This window comes from Penicillium waksmanii (assembly GCF_028829765.1).
Source record: "Penicillium waksmanii strain IBT 27052 chromosome Unknown utg000008l:1.0-5622682.0:1.0-5626561.0, whole genome shotgun sequence".
NCBI lineage: Eukaryota > Fungi > Ascomycota > Eurotiomycetes > Eurotiales > Aspergillaceae > Penicillium > Penicillium waksmanii.
In genome coordinates, this window is record NW_026643254.1 from 734475 (window position 1) to 749391 (window position 14917).

At 45.3% G+C, this 14917-nt stretch overlaps 5 protein-coding genes across 5 annotated transcripts; 2 read left to right on the forward strand and 3 right to left on the reverse strand.

Annotated features, from left to right (window-relative positions):
- Window positions 1-1579: 1579 nt before the first annotated feature.
- Window positions 1580-2626, forward strand: N7481_008630 (uncharacterized protein; the record flags this gene model as incomplete). Its single annotated transcript, XM_057267849.1, has 1 exon — window positions 1580-2626. One exon carries the CDS (start codon window positions 1580-1582, stop codon window positions 2624-2626), a length of 1047 nt encoding a protein of 348 aa, XP_057118526.1.
- Window positions 2627-4064: 1438 nt separating this feature from the next.
- N7481_008631 (Thiamine pyrophosphate enzyme C-terminal TPP-binding) lies at window positions 4065-4375 on the reverse strand (the record flags this gene model as incomplete). Its single annotated transcript, XM_057267850.1, has 2 exons — window positions 4065-4135; window positions 4198-4375. 2 exons carry the CDS (start codon window positions 4373-4375, stop codon window positions 4065-4067), a joined length of 249 nt encoding a protein of 82 aa, XP_057118527.1.
- Window positions 4376-8862: 4487 nt separating this feature from the next.
- Window positions 8863-9873, reverse strand: N7481_008632 (glycoside hydrolase family 18 protein; the record flags this gene model as incomplete). The annotated part of the gene is made up of 1 exon (XM_057267851.1): window positions 8863-9873. The coding sequence occupies one exon, from the start codon at window positions 9871-9873 to the stop codon at window positions 8863-8865; it is 1011 nt and encodes a 336-aa protein (XP_057118528.1).
- A 2222-nt stretch (window positions 9874-12095) lies between these two features.
- Window positions 12096-12553, reverse strand: N7481_008633 (uncharacterized protein; the record flags this gene model as incomplete). The annotated part of the gene is made up of 2 exons (XM_057267852.1): window positions 12096-12383; window positions 12461-12553. 2 exons carry the CDS (start codon window positions 12551-12553, stop codon window positions 12096-12098), a joined length of 381 nt encoding a protein of 126 aa, XP_057118529.1.
- A 708-nt stretch (window positions 12554-13261) lies between these two features.
- On the forward strand, window positions 13262-14790 carry N7481_008634 (glycoside hydrolase family 30 protein; the record flags this gene model as incomplete). The annotated part of the gene is made up of 2 exons (XM_057267853.1): window positions 13262-14120; window positions 14171-14790. The coding sequence occupies 2 exons, from the start codon at window positions 13262-13264 to the stop codon at window positions 14788-14790; spliced, it is 1479 nt and encodes a 492-aa protein (XP_057118530.1).
- Window positions 14791-14917: the final 127 nt, after the last annotated feature.

Consider the following 14917-nt stretch of genomic DNA (forward strand, 5'->3'; position numbering starts at 1 on the left):
AAATAGAAAAGCGAAAGCGTAGAGTGAAAAACCTCTTTTCAAGTTATTCGCTCTAGATATATAGTTAGACCTTTTTTTCACTCCATTTTTTGCCCCTTAGATAGATAATTGACTATGTCTTACTTCTATCTGTACTATTCAAAATAGAAATTAAATATTGTGGCCTAAAATAAATTCTCCTACGGAAGAGCTACTATGATGTCGGCGCGGAGAGTCCTTCATGGGATGGAAGGAGAGATCCTCTGGTGGCAATGGGATGGAGCAGACTACGATGGTATAGTGTGGTCTGATCCAGAGAGGGAAGGCCGTAAGAAGAGAATGATAATATTCAAGTCTGATCTGCTAACTAGGGGATACATATGATTTTTATACCCGAAATGACAGAGTGATGAATGGGATGAAATCATTGTAAGGAAGTTGCTGAAACATTGTGGAAATGGCAATAGACCCTGACAATGTACACCGTATGTTGAGATCGGATGATAGTGCATAGGGGGGTAGGGGGTATGCCTGGCAGTGTATGATGCATGGAGAGATGCATAGAGGATGCATAGGTAAAACGCCTGAGCACCGGCCACGTTGAAGATCGATGGTAATATCACACGACTAAGGAGGAAGGAAAGGAATCACATGACAAAGGAGAGGTCATATAATAAGCATGGTATATGGCATATAGGCCAGAAGAGCAGGAGGTCTTAGGGATAAGGCAGAATCATGGCTGGAGGAAAGATAGCAATTCTTTCCGAGAGGCTCGAGGGCAAACACTATACGCTGACATATGAGGAAATTTTCAACATCCTATAAACCCCTAATTCTGACCTAGAATTCTTAAGATACTTTTCGCTTAAATATAAGACATATTAAACTTTAGGTATTACTCTCTAAAATAAAGTGGTCCTTAGTAAAAATGCATTAATATTAGAAGGATACTAGAAATATGAGGTAAGTACCTTTTGTATGGAGATGCCATACAAAAAAGAAGTGACGAGGATACCGGGCGCATCCATACGCGGGGGCGGTATGGGTGCGCCGGAATATTATAGATGGCACATATATCCCTAGAGAAAGGAAAGGCATACTGTATATCATGGTGTTACAATAGTTGCTTGGGTTGCACTTCTGGCCCAAAATGCAATGTTGCGAGCCTCGACCGCAATGTGTGCAAGGAGCATATGACCTATAACATGCCTTGCTGCAGAAACAAGCGACAATCTTCTCGGTGTTACGTAGCAGCGTGTGATACTTACAGTGCTTATTTGCAAACTGCAAGGGATAATTAGCTGCTTTGAAGATTAACAACCCAATTAATTCTAGGCAGGGTGAAGCTTCCAGGGCTTAAATATTTTCTTGCATACATTGAACTTAACTTCATGATGGTTATTAAGAAGGAAAGGAGTTAGTTAGCTAACCGGGAGTGATTGGTAACAACAAATTATTTAAACTTTATTGCTGCCATTCAATCACGAGTAACATCTGATTTTAAAATATAAAAGGTACCAAATCCCGTTTCCAAGATCGGACTAGTCTTCACGAACCTCAAGACCTCCCCTTCATTGTTAAAACTCTATTCAACAGCACCATGTCGAATCCTGAATTCAACAACAAGCCAGACAATCCTCGTCAATTCTACTTGATCACCTCTCCCAGAACCGGGTCTAACCTCCTCCTGAAAATCCTGGCATTAGAGGACCAGCCTAACGTTGCATTCCGCAAACATGGAGGTTATTTTTTTATGCCTTTACTTTTATTAAAGACAAAGCTGCGTTGTTCTTGGATACATGTTGAACAATTATCCGCAGACCAAAGGGAACAAGTAGAAGAGTGTATGAAGAACTGTTTCCACGAATTAAATCAGCATGTGGAGAGTGCAAATTCAGAAGGAAAGCTTGTGGTCGTTAAAGAGCATTCTAATTTCTTGACTGACCCGGTTGCCAAGACACGGTTCCTGTATGGAGAAGAGAGCGTCACTCAAGAGATGCCATGGGAGTTGCGAGGCCCAAATGAGCTGGTCCAACTGACAAGCCGGTCAATTCATAACGAAACAATACTCTCAGATGGATTTCTAAAGACATGGCTACCTATTTTCCTTATCAGGCATCCAGCGCTGTCTTTTCCTTCGTTTTATCGCGCCTGCGTTAGGGCTGACGGTGAGGAGTTCATGAAGTCAATCCCTGGGCGACGGAGCTGCCAGATGGTGATGACCATGCGATGGACACGCAAATTGCACGACTTCTATGTTGAGCACTTCAACGAAAGCAACATTCAGGCTGAACAGGGAAAGGCGAAGGCCATTTGGCCCATAGTTCTTGACGCAGATGATATCATGACTGAGCCTGCAGTGCTTGTCAGGCTCTGCAACACCATTGGGCTAGACAGAGATAGACTGCGCTATCAATGGGAACCTGCGGATCAAGTTCCACCACTTTGGGCACAAGCTTTTAGAACGACGCTCGACAGCTCCACTACTATCAACACCAAGAAGGCTGCTGGCGATATCGACATCAATGAGGAAGGAAGGAAGTGGAGGGACGAGTTTGGAGAAGAAGACGGCCAGATGATAGAGAATTATGTGCGAGCGGCGATGTTGGACTACAACTTCTTGAAATCCAAAAGGCTCAGAGCATAATGGCGAGGGAAGAGTGATTAATTAACTGTGTTCAGCCTATGTGATTCATTCTTCCTGAGCGCTGAAATGGAAGAATATCTGATAATTCCTATTTCGAAGATGGTTCCTTGTCTATCTTTCATCTCGAGATGCCTATCGCCGTGAAATGCTATTCAGTCCGACGAGAACAGATTCCGATCTTGTCTCACTGACTATAAGATTCAATGTGCGACCCTCGATTCTGCCATTCTAGATCTGAAAAACGATTGCAAGAATCGACGGTACGGCTCTCCTAGAGAATATTGCTCAACATACGTACAGCTATGGTCCAACAATTCCAAAAGCACAAAACCTTTCGCAGAAATAAGTGAGCCCTCGCGCATGGAAGTGGCAGCCTTGGCCTCAGATTCCTCTGAGGTGGAGGTAATGCTCTCGTTTTGAGTTTGTCAAATTGTTGGTGGTTGGGTTTATATGCCACATCATTTTCTCACACACTAGCAATGCTGAGAACTAAACTGATGTATGGCTGTTAAGTTCACCAAAATCCGGCAGATTAATAGCCGATCCTCCATCACTAACATGCAAGGGGCTTGATGCAGTTTGTCATACGAACAGAATGAGAGTGTCAAATGACGCAATGGAGACAGCTCAATATTTTGCCTGACCCGTCAAGGTTGATCGCCATCTTCCAAGTGAATTATTGAGTCATATTTAAATTTAGTCCAGCTCAACGGAGGGAGACGTGGGACAATTCATAGGCCGTGGCTGGGATAGACCAACGACATCTTATCCGAATGCTGCGCTCGGAGCTGTGTGGCGAATAGGCAGTGGGGATTGAGGTACTATCAACCTTTTCATACCGCTATTTCATGATAGGTTGACAATCGAGATCTTCAAGAGATTGAAATCTGCATTCAGCTCGCTAGTTTACTCCAAGTGGGGAGAGCCCGTGTGAGAATCGATCCATGATGCTGATCTTGACTTGATTGAGCTACGGCATACTATCTGAGAAGATTCCATTCTTTATACTTGTGATTAAAGGCCACCTATAAGTGCCTGCTGGACACCCTACTCCAAATGATCAAGTTTTCTTTTTCCTTTTTCTTTCCTTTTTCATTTTTTTAATATTTTTTTTTCAAATGACATCCATCGTTAAAGGGGCGAGTTCTATGCATGGCAGTTGGGTTACCATATTCTTTTCAGCTTTATCCCCATGGTACCAGCCCGCCACCATCTTTATCGTCAAAATGTGATCGATGGTGTGGTGGTTTTTTTCTTAATTTAAAAAAGTTTGATTTTTTCCTTGTGTTGAGGAAATTCCGGGTTCGATCAGTCCCAATTGCTTTTGGTGAACCGGCCAAGAAAGCGCCAAGGATATCAGTGGGAAAAATTAAACGACGGCCAATAGGGACAAGTATCCAGGGCGGTGCGGTTAGGATGCCAGTTTGCCTAGCGTGCTTTAATCGCGGTAATTGACAGCGAAGTCGACGTTACGCTTGCGCATAACTTCCTTGCGGTCCTTCTCCTTGGCTGTGAGGATAGTTAGTCATTGAGTTTTGAAGTGGTATGTTGGAAATCACGAGTTTTCTAACCTTCGTCGTAGACCAGGAACTCGTGCAGACCATAGCCGGCAGGGACCATGGGCAAGACGGGAACCTTGCGATCGGTGATGACCTCCAGAAGGTGATGAATCTGCCCGGCTTCGGTCGTATTGGGGGATCGTTCGACCAAAAATGCCACTCCGACGATGACTGTGTCTCCCTCTGCCATGGACCCGACTGTATATGACTGAATCCGGCCGATGCTCAGTACATGAACAGGAACCTAAATCAATACATGTTTTTGACGTAGAACCGACGCCGGTACTGGTACGATGACGTCGATGAAAGGGGTCACGAAGACGAGCAGTTCACTGCCTATGGGATTGGAGTATGCAAAGCTAATACCTGCTGCCGTCGAAAATGTACCGTCAATTAATATTTATTATTATTATTATTGTTCTGTTTGCTGGTGGGTGTGCGTATAATAGATAATATGGTATAAACCAACTGGTGCTTGGAGAGTAGTAGGGACAAGGTCACATCATACAATAAAGATATGACAACCCTAAATGAGAAGCAATCAACTTCATTCAGTGACTCGATTAGTCTTTTAGTCACCTACGACCCTTGTTAGCATCGGTACATCAGTACGTAAAGTAGGTATTCTATCTTTGAAAGTAATTATGACAGGTCGGTAGTAGACAGGCAGTGGGCTTGTGTAATTAATCTCCATATCTTTAAAATAGCGGCCATAGATCCAATTAAGGTAGCTAAGTATTAATAGTAGGTTACAAAATGTATTCTGCAGGGTCTGTGATACCACGACTTATCTTTATAACGATCATCAACTCGTATACTCTATACAGCTGTCCAGTTCATTACTTCTACTACGTTTGCTTTTTTCCTAAATTACTACTAGCTTAGATGTATTCAAGTTATAAATTACTTGAGATATCAGGTGCTATAGCTCCCACCCGTCCCGAGGCTTCGCTCAGGGCTTAGTGTGCTCTACGCAGGCGCTAAAAAGATTGATGCCTAGTGGCAAGGCAGTGCGACTTATAAGGGAGGTCTAGAGAGCTTGTAAGTACTGATGTTACAGGCTAAAATGCTATAGGAAGTTCTATAGGGGTCTCTAGTGATTAGATAAAGCAAACCTAGTAGAATTAATCCAGCGGAGCTTCATAGTTATTCTATGACTAATTTTAAATAACACAACTTGTCCCACCGCTCTATCCACTATACGAGCTAAGGATCTCAAAAGGACAACTATCTCTTGGCGGAATCGACTTATTGCTCTATCTTGACAACCAGGAGGCCCTTTGGACTTCTTAATATGTTTATCTGATCCGTTGTATTGGCTGCTATACTTTGATATAGGGTCTCTCTAGTCAAAATGGCAGCTATTGATAAAGTGCGGCCGGAAGTTATTTTTATGCATCTGACCGACAAAATCTTCAAAATCCTCACGCCGTCCCGGCCACCCAAGCAGCTGACTTCGCCGTTATATAACAGAAAAAGGCTATATTTATAATAGAGCAGATTACCGTTATGCCTGAATAATCCTTAAGCACATCTCTGACAATATAGGGGATCCCCTAAACGATACAATATATAAACTAATCTATAACGTTGAGCGCTTTACAATAAACTGCATTAATAATATCTATTATCCTACTAATAGTGTCCTTCTTTATACATAAGAAACAGGTAATCAGATTGATATTACTACCGCAAAATTAAGCAATAAAATCAGACATATTAAGTTGTTAATATCGTTATTCTTCTCCTTCTCTTTCTCTGAGAATAGCGCTATTGTAGCAACTATCTAATAGTACTAAAATTCCCTACCTAATACTGTCCCTATCCTCTCCCTCTCCTACAGTATATTTTCATTATATAATTTCTTCCCTAGGATTGGCAAAACTAAGCTTAATAAGGATAGAGAGGTTATTATTAGGGTATACAATAAGAAGACCTAGAAGATATTTATCACAGGATTCAGTGTATATAATACCCCAGACTCTCAAGGCTTATAGGATAGAGGAGAGGATTAAGAAGGGGGGTGGCTTATTGATATATACTCGTGGACTGCGGGCAACAGGAATATACAGAATAGACGAGTCAAGAGGTAAGAAATAGGATGTAGTGCATCCCTTTTGTGACTAGGGTATAGACTGTAAAAATAAAGTAAGTTATTAACTGACTATAGAACAATATATAACCAAAAGCTAGAGCATTCAGACCCGGCAACACGCAGACGGCTGCATCACAGAGGAAAAGCAAATACATGAAAAACCGGCGATATGGGGCCATACTGAGTTGGACCCTAGAAGACCTAATGCTATACCTTCCGCCTACCCCCATGGGATAGAGTACGACCTGGATCGTCTTAATTTTCGTCCAGTATATAAAAAGAAGGGTGACTGCATCTCCATCATCGTACCAAGCCCTTCAGGCCAGTCAGACGAGCACCAGCGCCTCGGAGCTTTGAGCTTAATTAAATCTGACAAGCGAACTGCTCGAAAAGTCTTGGTCAATCCGGGTGCTCGTTTAAACCCCGAAATCTTCGACCTTGAAAACTCATCCAAAAGGCGAAAATCCAAACAAACAAATAAAAAGCACTCTAGTTGAATATGACTTCAAAAGAACACTTCCCGCGAGAGAGTCGAAATTAAAAATCTGCCTACCCCCAAAGAAACGAAGAGGGTTACATTTAGGAGCATTAAAATCCAGCTGCCAAGTAATCGATAAGGGATATACCAGATGCTTGTTCACATGCCCCCTAACTCTTGCATTAGTTCAGGATTTTGGCTGGCATGGCATACATAATTTGGCAGGAACATGGATAACGCGAAAACGAAAGGGGATATGACCCGAAGCGGCACTAGCGTTTAAAAGCTGACAACCACTCACCATCTACCCTAGAGAGATAACCCCGCATTTCCGCTAGAAATGCAACCCTGAGAACCGTAATATATGTGATACAGTTCTTGCTGCCCCTAGATGTGCCGAGAATGTGGATTTGGCGCCGGATTCCATGGTAGGGTGCCCTTTTTTGCTATTCTACACCGCAGATACTACCGTGCTGAAAGCTGCCGCCCGATACTAAGGACCTCGCAGTCCTGCCTTGCGCGGGTGATTTGAGAAATAAGTAGAAAAAAAGAGCTGCATGACACAGTGGCTCTCTGGGCTCGGGTTTCTTATTCTTTGAAATGTACATTCATTGCCACGTAGCCTTGTTACTGGCTCCCAATAGATCTAGAATGCCGGTGGGCCTTCAGGAACTACTTACGCTGTTCTCAATCCATTGGCCACGAAGCGAAAAGGAGCTCTAATCTAAGCAACGTCATCTGTCGATCGGGTGATCTGGACAGATTATTGCACAGGCCTCGGTCCAACTACCCGGTCGGTCCCTCTTCATTTCCCATTTTGCTAATCTGGAGCGTTTTTGTTTTTGTTTGAAACGTTTGGGTATTTTAAGACTGCTTTTATGAGCAGGAGATATTCATGATATTGATGGAGAGCCGTTAAGCTCTTCGCTACCAGATCACTGTACTACACTGTGTTAAGATAAATGCTAGGTTCTATTCGGGATTGTTGCTGCAGAGCCCCTTACCTCGTGCCCACGATATTCCGTGCTGGACATCGCACACAAATATCTCCTGGCCATCCCCTCCCTCGAAAAGACCATCCCCGTTTGGAGGGAGAGCCGGGCTCTCTGCGCGACGGTTTCTTCTCGCCCACCGCGGAACTCCCTTATGTATATATCACGTATCCTCCCGTGTAGCTATTTTTCCTCCTACGATATATTGAGTGCCACGGGCCTGCCTGCAGCACTCAAGGCGCTGTAGCCCTCTATCAACGAAGCCTACATCGCCAGTTTCCAGACTGCAGGTGCCCCGTCTAAGCCAAAAAATATCTCACTTAGCTATATCTGTGCCAGTGTAGCAATGGTTGGAACAGAGCATATTTTGTAAGCACCACAATGTTACACAGTTGATGACCGCATACTTGAACACCATATCCGTGGGGTCTAAAGGTACATCTTTGTTGTGAATTTATCACTAGTATATGCATGATTGCTGCTTGTCGTGAAATTTATAATTCAGGGTCTTGAGGCTGTTCCGCGATGTGCAGCAGAACTATGTGTCCGCAAGTTGGCGAGTGTTTCAGGGCACTCGATAGGACAGCAGTTGCCCAATGTAGCTGAATAAAGTCATGTTTCCTTTTTGCATGAACTGATTAAATTATTTTACCTATACGTACAGGTAAGAGCCGAAGGATGGCACAGGTTTAGACCCCGTGTGCACTTGACTGTTTCGGCAAAGATTGACCTGGACAAGCCACAAATCCTACCTGTATGGCGAGGAGATTATTGGATTGGTCAAAGGTTACGCGTCCTTAACAGGACTTCATTTAAGTGCTCTGAGAGCCATCCTTTACGTGAGCCCAAGGGATTTCCCATGAATGAGAAGGTAGAAGGTAAGCTTTAATTTCAAATCACAATATACAGCTGAGCTTTATCCACAATCGACCTCACCGACCAACAGGGAAAGAAAAGAACAATAAATCAGGCGAATAGATAAATAATAAAAAAATAGTCATCCAATAAGTTGGTCTGACGACCATCAATTGAAGAGACCAGTAGAAATGAAAGAATTGCCACGTAGATGACTCCATGGTATAGAGTTTTTCTGTGGACGGTTTCGCGCTTGTCTAGCAAGGCGAGCCGGTGGTGAGAATGTTCTTAGCCTCCTGGGCATAAGTACACCCGTTATTAACATTCGAGTCGGAGAAGCCCGCCGACCACATCATAATTCCACCAAAAGCGGAGTTACTCTTGTACTCGTCCACCAAGGTCGCCAGCGCACTTGGATCAAGGTAGTACTGTGCGCCACTATCCGTACCTGTAGCTCCCAGGGTGGAGGCAGGCACACCGATGAAAATTTCAGCATTGGCAGATGGAGTTCCAGAAATGTTAGAGACCCAGTCATCGTAGTTGATGTTGCCGTTCACGGAGCAGCCAGGGTTGTTGTAAAATTGGACCCAGAGATAATCAAACTGAGAAGTGGTAATAATTTGCTGCATGTTCGGTTCTGGGATAGGGCACTGCGGGGCGCCAGTAATATAGTAGGTGTTGGATGAGTCGGAAGCGAAATTGGACCGCAGAGTGCTGATCAGGTACTGGTAATATTGATTTCCACTGGAAGCTTCAATGTCAAAGTCCCAGCCATTAACGAAAGTGGTTCCGAAAGGTCGAGGAACGCTGCCACCAGCAGTATTGCCATATGCCTCCCAGAGGTTTTGACCGATGGTCTGAGCCTCGATCTGAGATGTAAGTGAATAGGCCCCAACAGCGCCACCTAGCGACATGATGACCTTAACACCATTATTCTGGCATGTTTTGATGGCAGTTCCCAGATCCTCACAGTTCTGAGGCTCACCAGCAGGTGAGATGTAGCAGGACTGGCCAATGGTGCCGGATGCAATAGTGTTTCCGTTGCCGTACTCGTAGAGGAAAGCAAGCACAATAATATCAATGCCTGAGGTAGACGTGCAGTAACTCGATAGATCATTATTTTCAACGGTTCCGCCGCCATTCTGACCCCAGTAAACCACATTCTGAGCACCAGATGCACGACGCTGAAGCGTCTGGAGCTTGTGAGGCACTGCCACCACGGAGCTAGCCAGCAAGCCCAGGCTGAAAAGGATGGTCGAGAATTGCATATTGAGAAGGAATTGAAAGAAGTTGGATGTAGAATAATTGTAAAAGGATTGTAGGTGGACTTCACCTCTGAAAAGAAATACTAGTGAAGTTTTCGTCGAGAACTAAGGAGTGTCGTGTCGAATTGTCAAGGAGTGTCGTGTCGAACTGTCGAAGCTGATGATAGAAAGATATCTACAATCTGGGAGATATTCTGTCCTTCTTATATATCTTCCATCTCCAAAATTTAGGGGTATACATCCGGCATTGGAGAGCCGTGTCACTTCATGGTGTAGCTGCTCAAGGTAGGATGCGCTAGTTGAGGCGACCTCATCGGGGAAGCCAAGCACCATTCCACAAAGTGTTGTAATTTAACTCGATCGGAGATAACCATTTACGATGGAACCTTCCCCCAATGTGACATCCTATTAGTGAGCCCTGAGATTGTCCGGCGCCGTAGACCTATTGCTCTGAGGAGGCTAATCTTCAAGTTTCAGCACGTCCCTACTGTAACCTATGTGTGAGCGAGCACTGATCTCAGCGCAGCAATGTAACACTAAAAGAACGCGAACAGTCCAGGATAACGACTAAAAGAAAAATTGATCTATGCTTCCAAAAGACTACTTATATGCATCCTCATGTTACTTGACAGAAACATGATCTCTTGGGGAACGGCATTTAGTCATTGGCCCCCTCTTCCTGCAACCAAGGGATCAAGGAATTCCCACTACCCGTTCCACCTATTTGTCTACTGAGCTTTATGATAAGTTGACGGAACCTTGGTGAAGTATGGGTTACTTTTTCATCCAGGGTCAATCCTAGGAAGCTATAAGAGCCGTTCGTCTGCAACGATGCGCCATACGTCTGCAGCGCGACCAATTGGGGAATCGTAACAAGCCACCATACTCCTTGAAGACTCCTAGAGTTTACCACTCTTAATATCCAATGAATATGGATGTAGGAGAGTTATGCGCGCGATTTGGGATTACCAAAATTGCGTAAGAGGTCCCTTTCGTCCGAGCCCATTTATTCCGGAGCTGTCCAGACTGAATAGAAAAGTGAGGGTAGCAGGAGAAATACTCCGTCGCGAAGGCTAGACTTCCATGTAGGTCCAAGCGTAGAGTTGAATGACAAAAGGTCGATATCTAACTATACAGTTGGGTCTCTAACTGTGTCTCAGCGGATCCGACCTCAGCCGTTTGCCTTCTAGTTGTCGGGCTGTGACTATTTAGTTTGGTGCTTTTTGGGTCTTAGGATCAGAGTAGAAGACTAAGTGAGTGGACCAAGCCTCAAATGCTGAGATCTTCGAATTCCGACTGAAATTTCGACTGTTTTTCTGGCTCGGATATTGTCTACGTGGGTGTGTCTACTCGGGCTTCAAGATTGGGGACACATTCGATTTGAGGCCCGCCAGATTCCGATTTGCTCTAGAGGAGAGCAAACACAATTTGACAGTGTAATACCGTATTCTGACTGTCTCAATTTGATGTTTTCTGCTTGACCTCTCTATAATCCAAAATCAAGCTAAATTTAGCGAGGATTCTAAATTATATGGATCTTGTTACGCCAACCATACAGGGAGTAGTTTTATTGGGGTTGCCTTGCAATGCCTGTAGCCTCACGTGATGTCTACACCGACATTACTGAGGGCCTCTTCCTCCTATAACTGCCTCACAAGAGTCAGTTACTTGCCTCTGCAGGTAGCTCGTCGTCTCATACGCAGTCAAGTCTCGATTCTGTCCCTCCCGCCTTCCTTCTGTATATAGCATCTATTACAATACAGACACATTGCCTCCCTACAAGGGAGCGCGAACAGGCCCTATCTGACGCTACGCTCGTAGACCGTAGCGACAGGTGACCCGTTATGGCCAGATACATTCTTCTTGCTCCTCTTGACTGCGTGAGGTCACTAATAAAGGTCAATTTATATTCAATATAACAAAAATATCTCTTAGATCTCTATCAATCCATGGATGCATCAACAACAGGCCCCTCTTATAACACTCAATAATAAACGATCACAAGCTTCTAGTTCACAGAAAATTGCCGCTAGATGCAGCTGGATAAACACACTCATAGGGAATAGCTCGATTCTCTTTCACCTCCTTCATGGTACGGACAATATCGATCGACAATAAATGCCGCACGCCTCGGCGATTTCCTGGCTGACACGGGTCAATTATTATATATCCTCACAAATGGTTAATGCCGCTTGGTCTGGTCCGATAACATCCTCTTCGAGTCACTAAATACTCTCGTACAACGGCTGGCGGGGTGTACCCTGTAATTTCGGCACCCATCCGGTCCAGTTCAACCATGGCGTGGCTTCATCAAAATCTTGCTGCTGATATTCTTTGATGCGCTGCAGCAACTGGCTAACGGCAACCTCGTCGGTAACGGGGGCATCGGGCCGTGTATACCTCGCATTGTACACACAATATCCCGTCCTCGTGGGTGGGCAACTCGAGAAGGATCCATCGATCTGGCGGGGACAATAATCTATCTTGGGCTCATCGTCGATATAATACCACTGCTGGAGGGTGACTTAGATATACTGGGCCCACGTACTGGGAGCCCGATGAATGCTACTCGTTAATGGCAATGACATACGACTAACGGATGACGCACTCGAATTGGCGACAAATCGACACCTCCTACTTGAATTGGTAAAAATAAATCGCTGAATTGGTACTCGCATACCATGCTGAATATGGAAATTCATTTAACTATTAACGGCTGGTGTTGGATATCTCCCAAGAACGAACAAACGAGGGTTCACGGAGTGGTCTAGTTAGATTGCGGATCTCTACCTGTTTGGGATGGGAATTGTCACAGTCGCTTGGCCCGCTCCTCAGTCATCGAAGTAGCCGGGTCTATGACATGGTTGTTTTGGGCCATGATCGGCGAAGTCACTATTTATACATAGATTGTTCCTCAGCTGAAACTCATTCGCTCTTCGCTCAATTACCGGATATGTTTCTGGGACAGCGCCATACAGGGACCTTAGCACAGAAAAGTGAGATCGAATTCTGTTAGACCAGTTTCTGCGTCGGGATGGACCCCGCACACCCCACGGCAAGTAGATTCCGAGTACCAATCCTCAGCTTCGTTGGCCCGCCATAAGCCTTTCCCTGAGCTATCTGTGCACTCCTCCCCAGTCCCCGCTTGCGTGGCATTTTGAAACATCTCACTGCAGACGCTAGTTGCTGATGGACTCATTTTATTGGCATCTGCATCACGTATCTCGATGCTTTTACTCAATTCAAATCTTTTAATTGAAATTGCGTCGCATTCACTCTCTACATGGGCTAGTTTGTGATTGTTGGATTATTTAAGTCCCTGGATAGTTCCCCTCTGCTGGGACAAGTGAATTTCACAGATCATCATCTTCTTCACATTTCAGTCCCCACGATGCGCACGATTGCAACCCTACTCAGTTTGGCTGTTGGCAGCTACGCCTTGAAACAAAGGGCTGCATCTGCATCTGCATCTGCATATTCTTCTAACTCGGCCGGAAACTACAAAATATCCTCCGTCACAGCGCCTGTTCAGGGAGAAGGTGATCCGGGCTTGAGCTCAACATGGAAGCTGACTGTTGATGATACAAGCTCGGGACATAAGCAAACCATTGTGGGCTTCGGAGCAGCTGTCACTGATGCGACGGTGGAATCCTTCAATACACTATCTGATTCGAACCTTCAAGCCCTTTTGAATGATCTTCTCACCGATTCGGGTGCCAACTTTGCCTTGATGCGACATACTATCGGCGCGTCAGACCTTTCCGGAGACCCATCCTATACATATGATGATAATGGTGGCTCCGAAGACACCTCCCTGTCTGGATTTAGCCTGGGCGATCGAGGAACATCCATGGCAAAATTTCTGGCTTCCATGAAGTCGTTGCAGTCCGACCTCACAGTCCTCGGGTCCCCTTGGAGTGCCCCTGGCTGGATGAAACTGAACGGGGTGATCGATGGAAACACCACAGACAATAATCTCAACGACGGATATTTGAGCGAAGGCACCGGGGACTCGGGGTATGCTAGTGCATTTGCCCAGTACTTTGTCAAGTATATCCAAGCCTACCAAGATCTTGGCGTCTCTGTCGACGCGATCACAATCCAGAACGAGCCGTTGAACAGCCAATCCGGATACCCGACGATGTACGTATACGCCGACGAGTCTGCACAGCTGATTCAGAACTATATCGGCCCTGCTCTCTCTCATGCCAACCTCAACACGAAAATATGGGCATATGACCATAACACAGGTGATTTCTCTCATATTACCAGCTATTCATGCTTCTTCCTGCTGATACAGAGCTCTCAGATGTCACGTCTTACCCACAAACCGTCGTCAATGACGCCGGCCAATACGTCGACTCGGTTGCATGGCACTGCTACGCCACCAATGTAGACTGGACGGTCCTTAGCTCCTTCCACGACATAAATCCCAACATCAACCAGTATATGACCGAGTGCTGGACACCCTCTTCCGGTTCCTGGAACCAGGCAGCCGACTTCACCATGGGTCCCCTGCAGAATTGGGCTGCTGGCGTGGCAGCGTGGACTCTTGGCACCGACTCCAGCGATGGTCCGCATCTGTCCTCTGGTGGCTGCGGCACGTGTACTGGCCTCGTGACAGTCAACGATGATGGAAGCTACACTTTCGAGACTGCTTACTACATGATGGCTCAGTTCAGCAAGTTTATTCCGGTCGGGGCCACGATACTGAGTGGAAACGGCAGTTACACCTACTCCAGTGGCGGGGGCGTGCAGTCTGTGGCGTCTTTGAATCCGGATGGGACTCGTTCTGTTGTGATTGAAAATCTGTTTGATAACGATATCTATTTGACGCTCAGTACTGAGAGTGGAGAAGAATGGTCCGGAGATATCCCGAGTGAGTCGGTCACTACTTGGATTCTTCCAGCTTCTTCTTAGGGCTTTTATGTTTGTAGAATCATATTTAGTTCCTCTGTTTTCAAAGTGTGCAGATAAATTGGTTCATCGTAAAGCTTCAGATTCTTTGCATACATAGCCCTCTGCGTCACTTACTAAACTGCGGAAT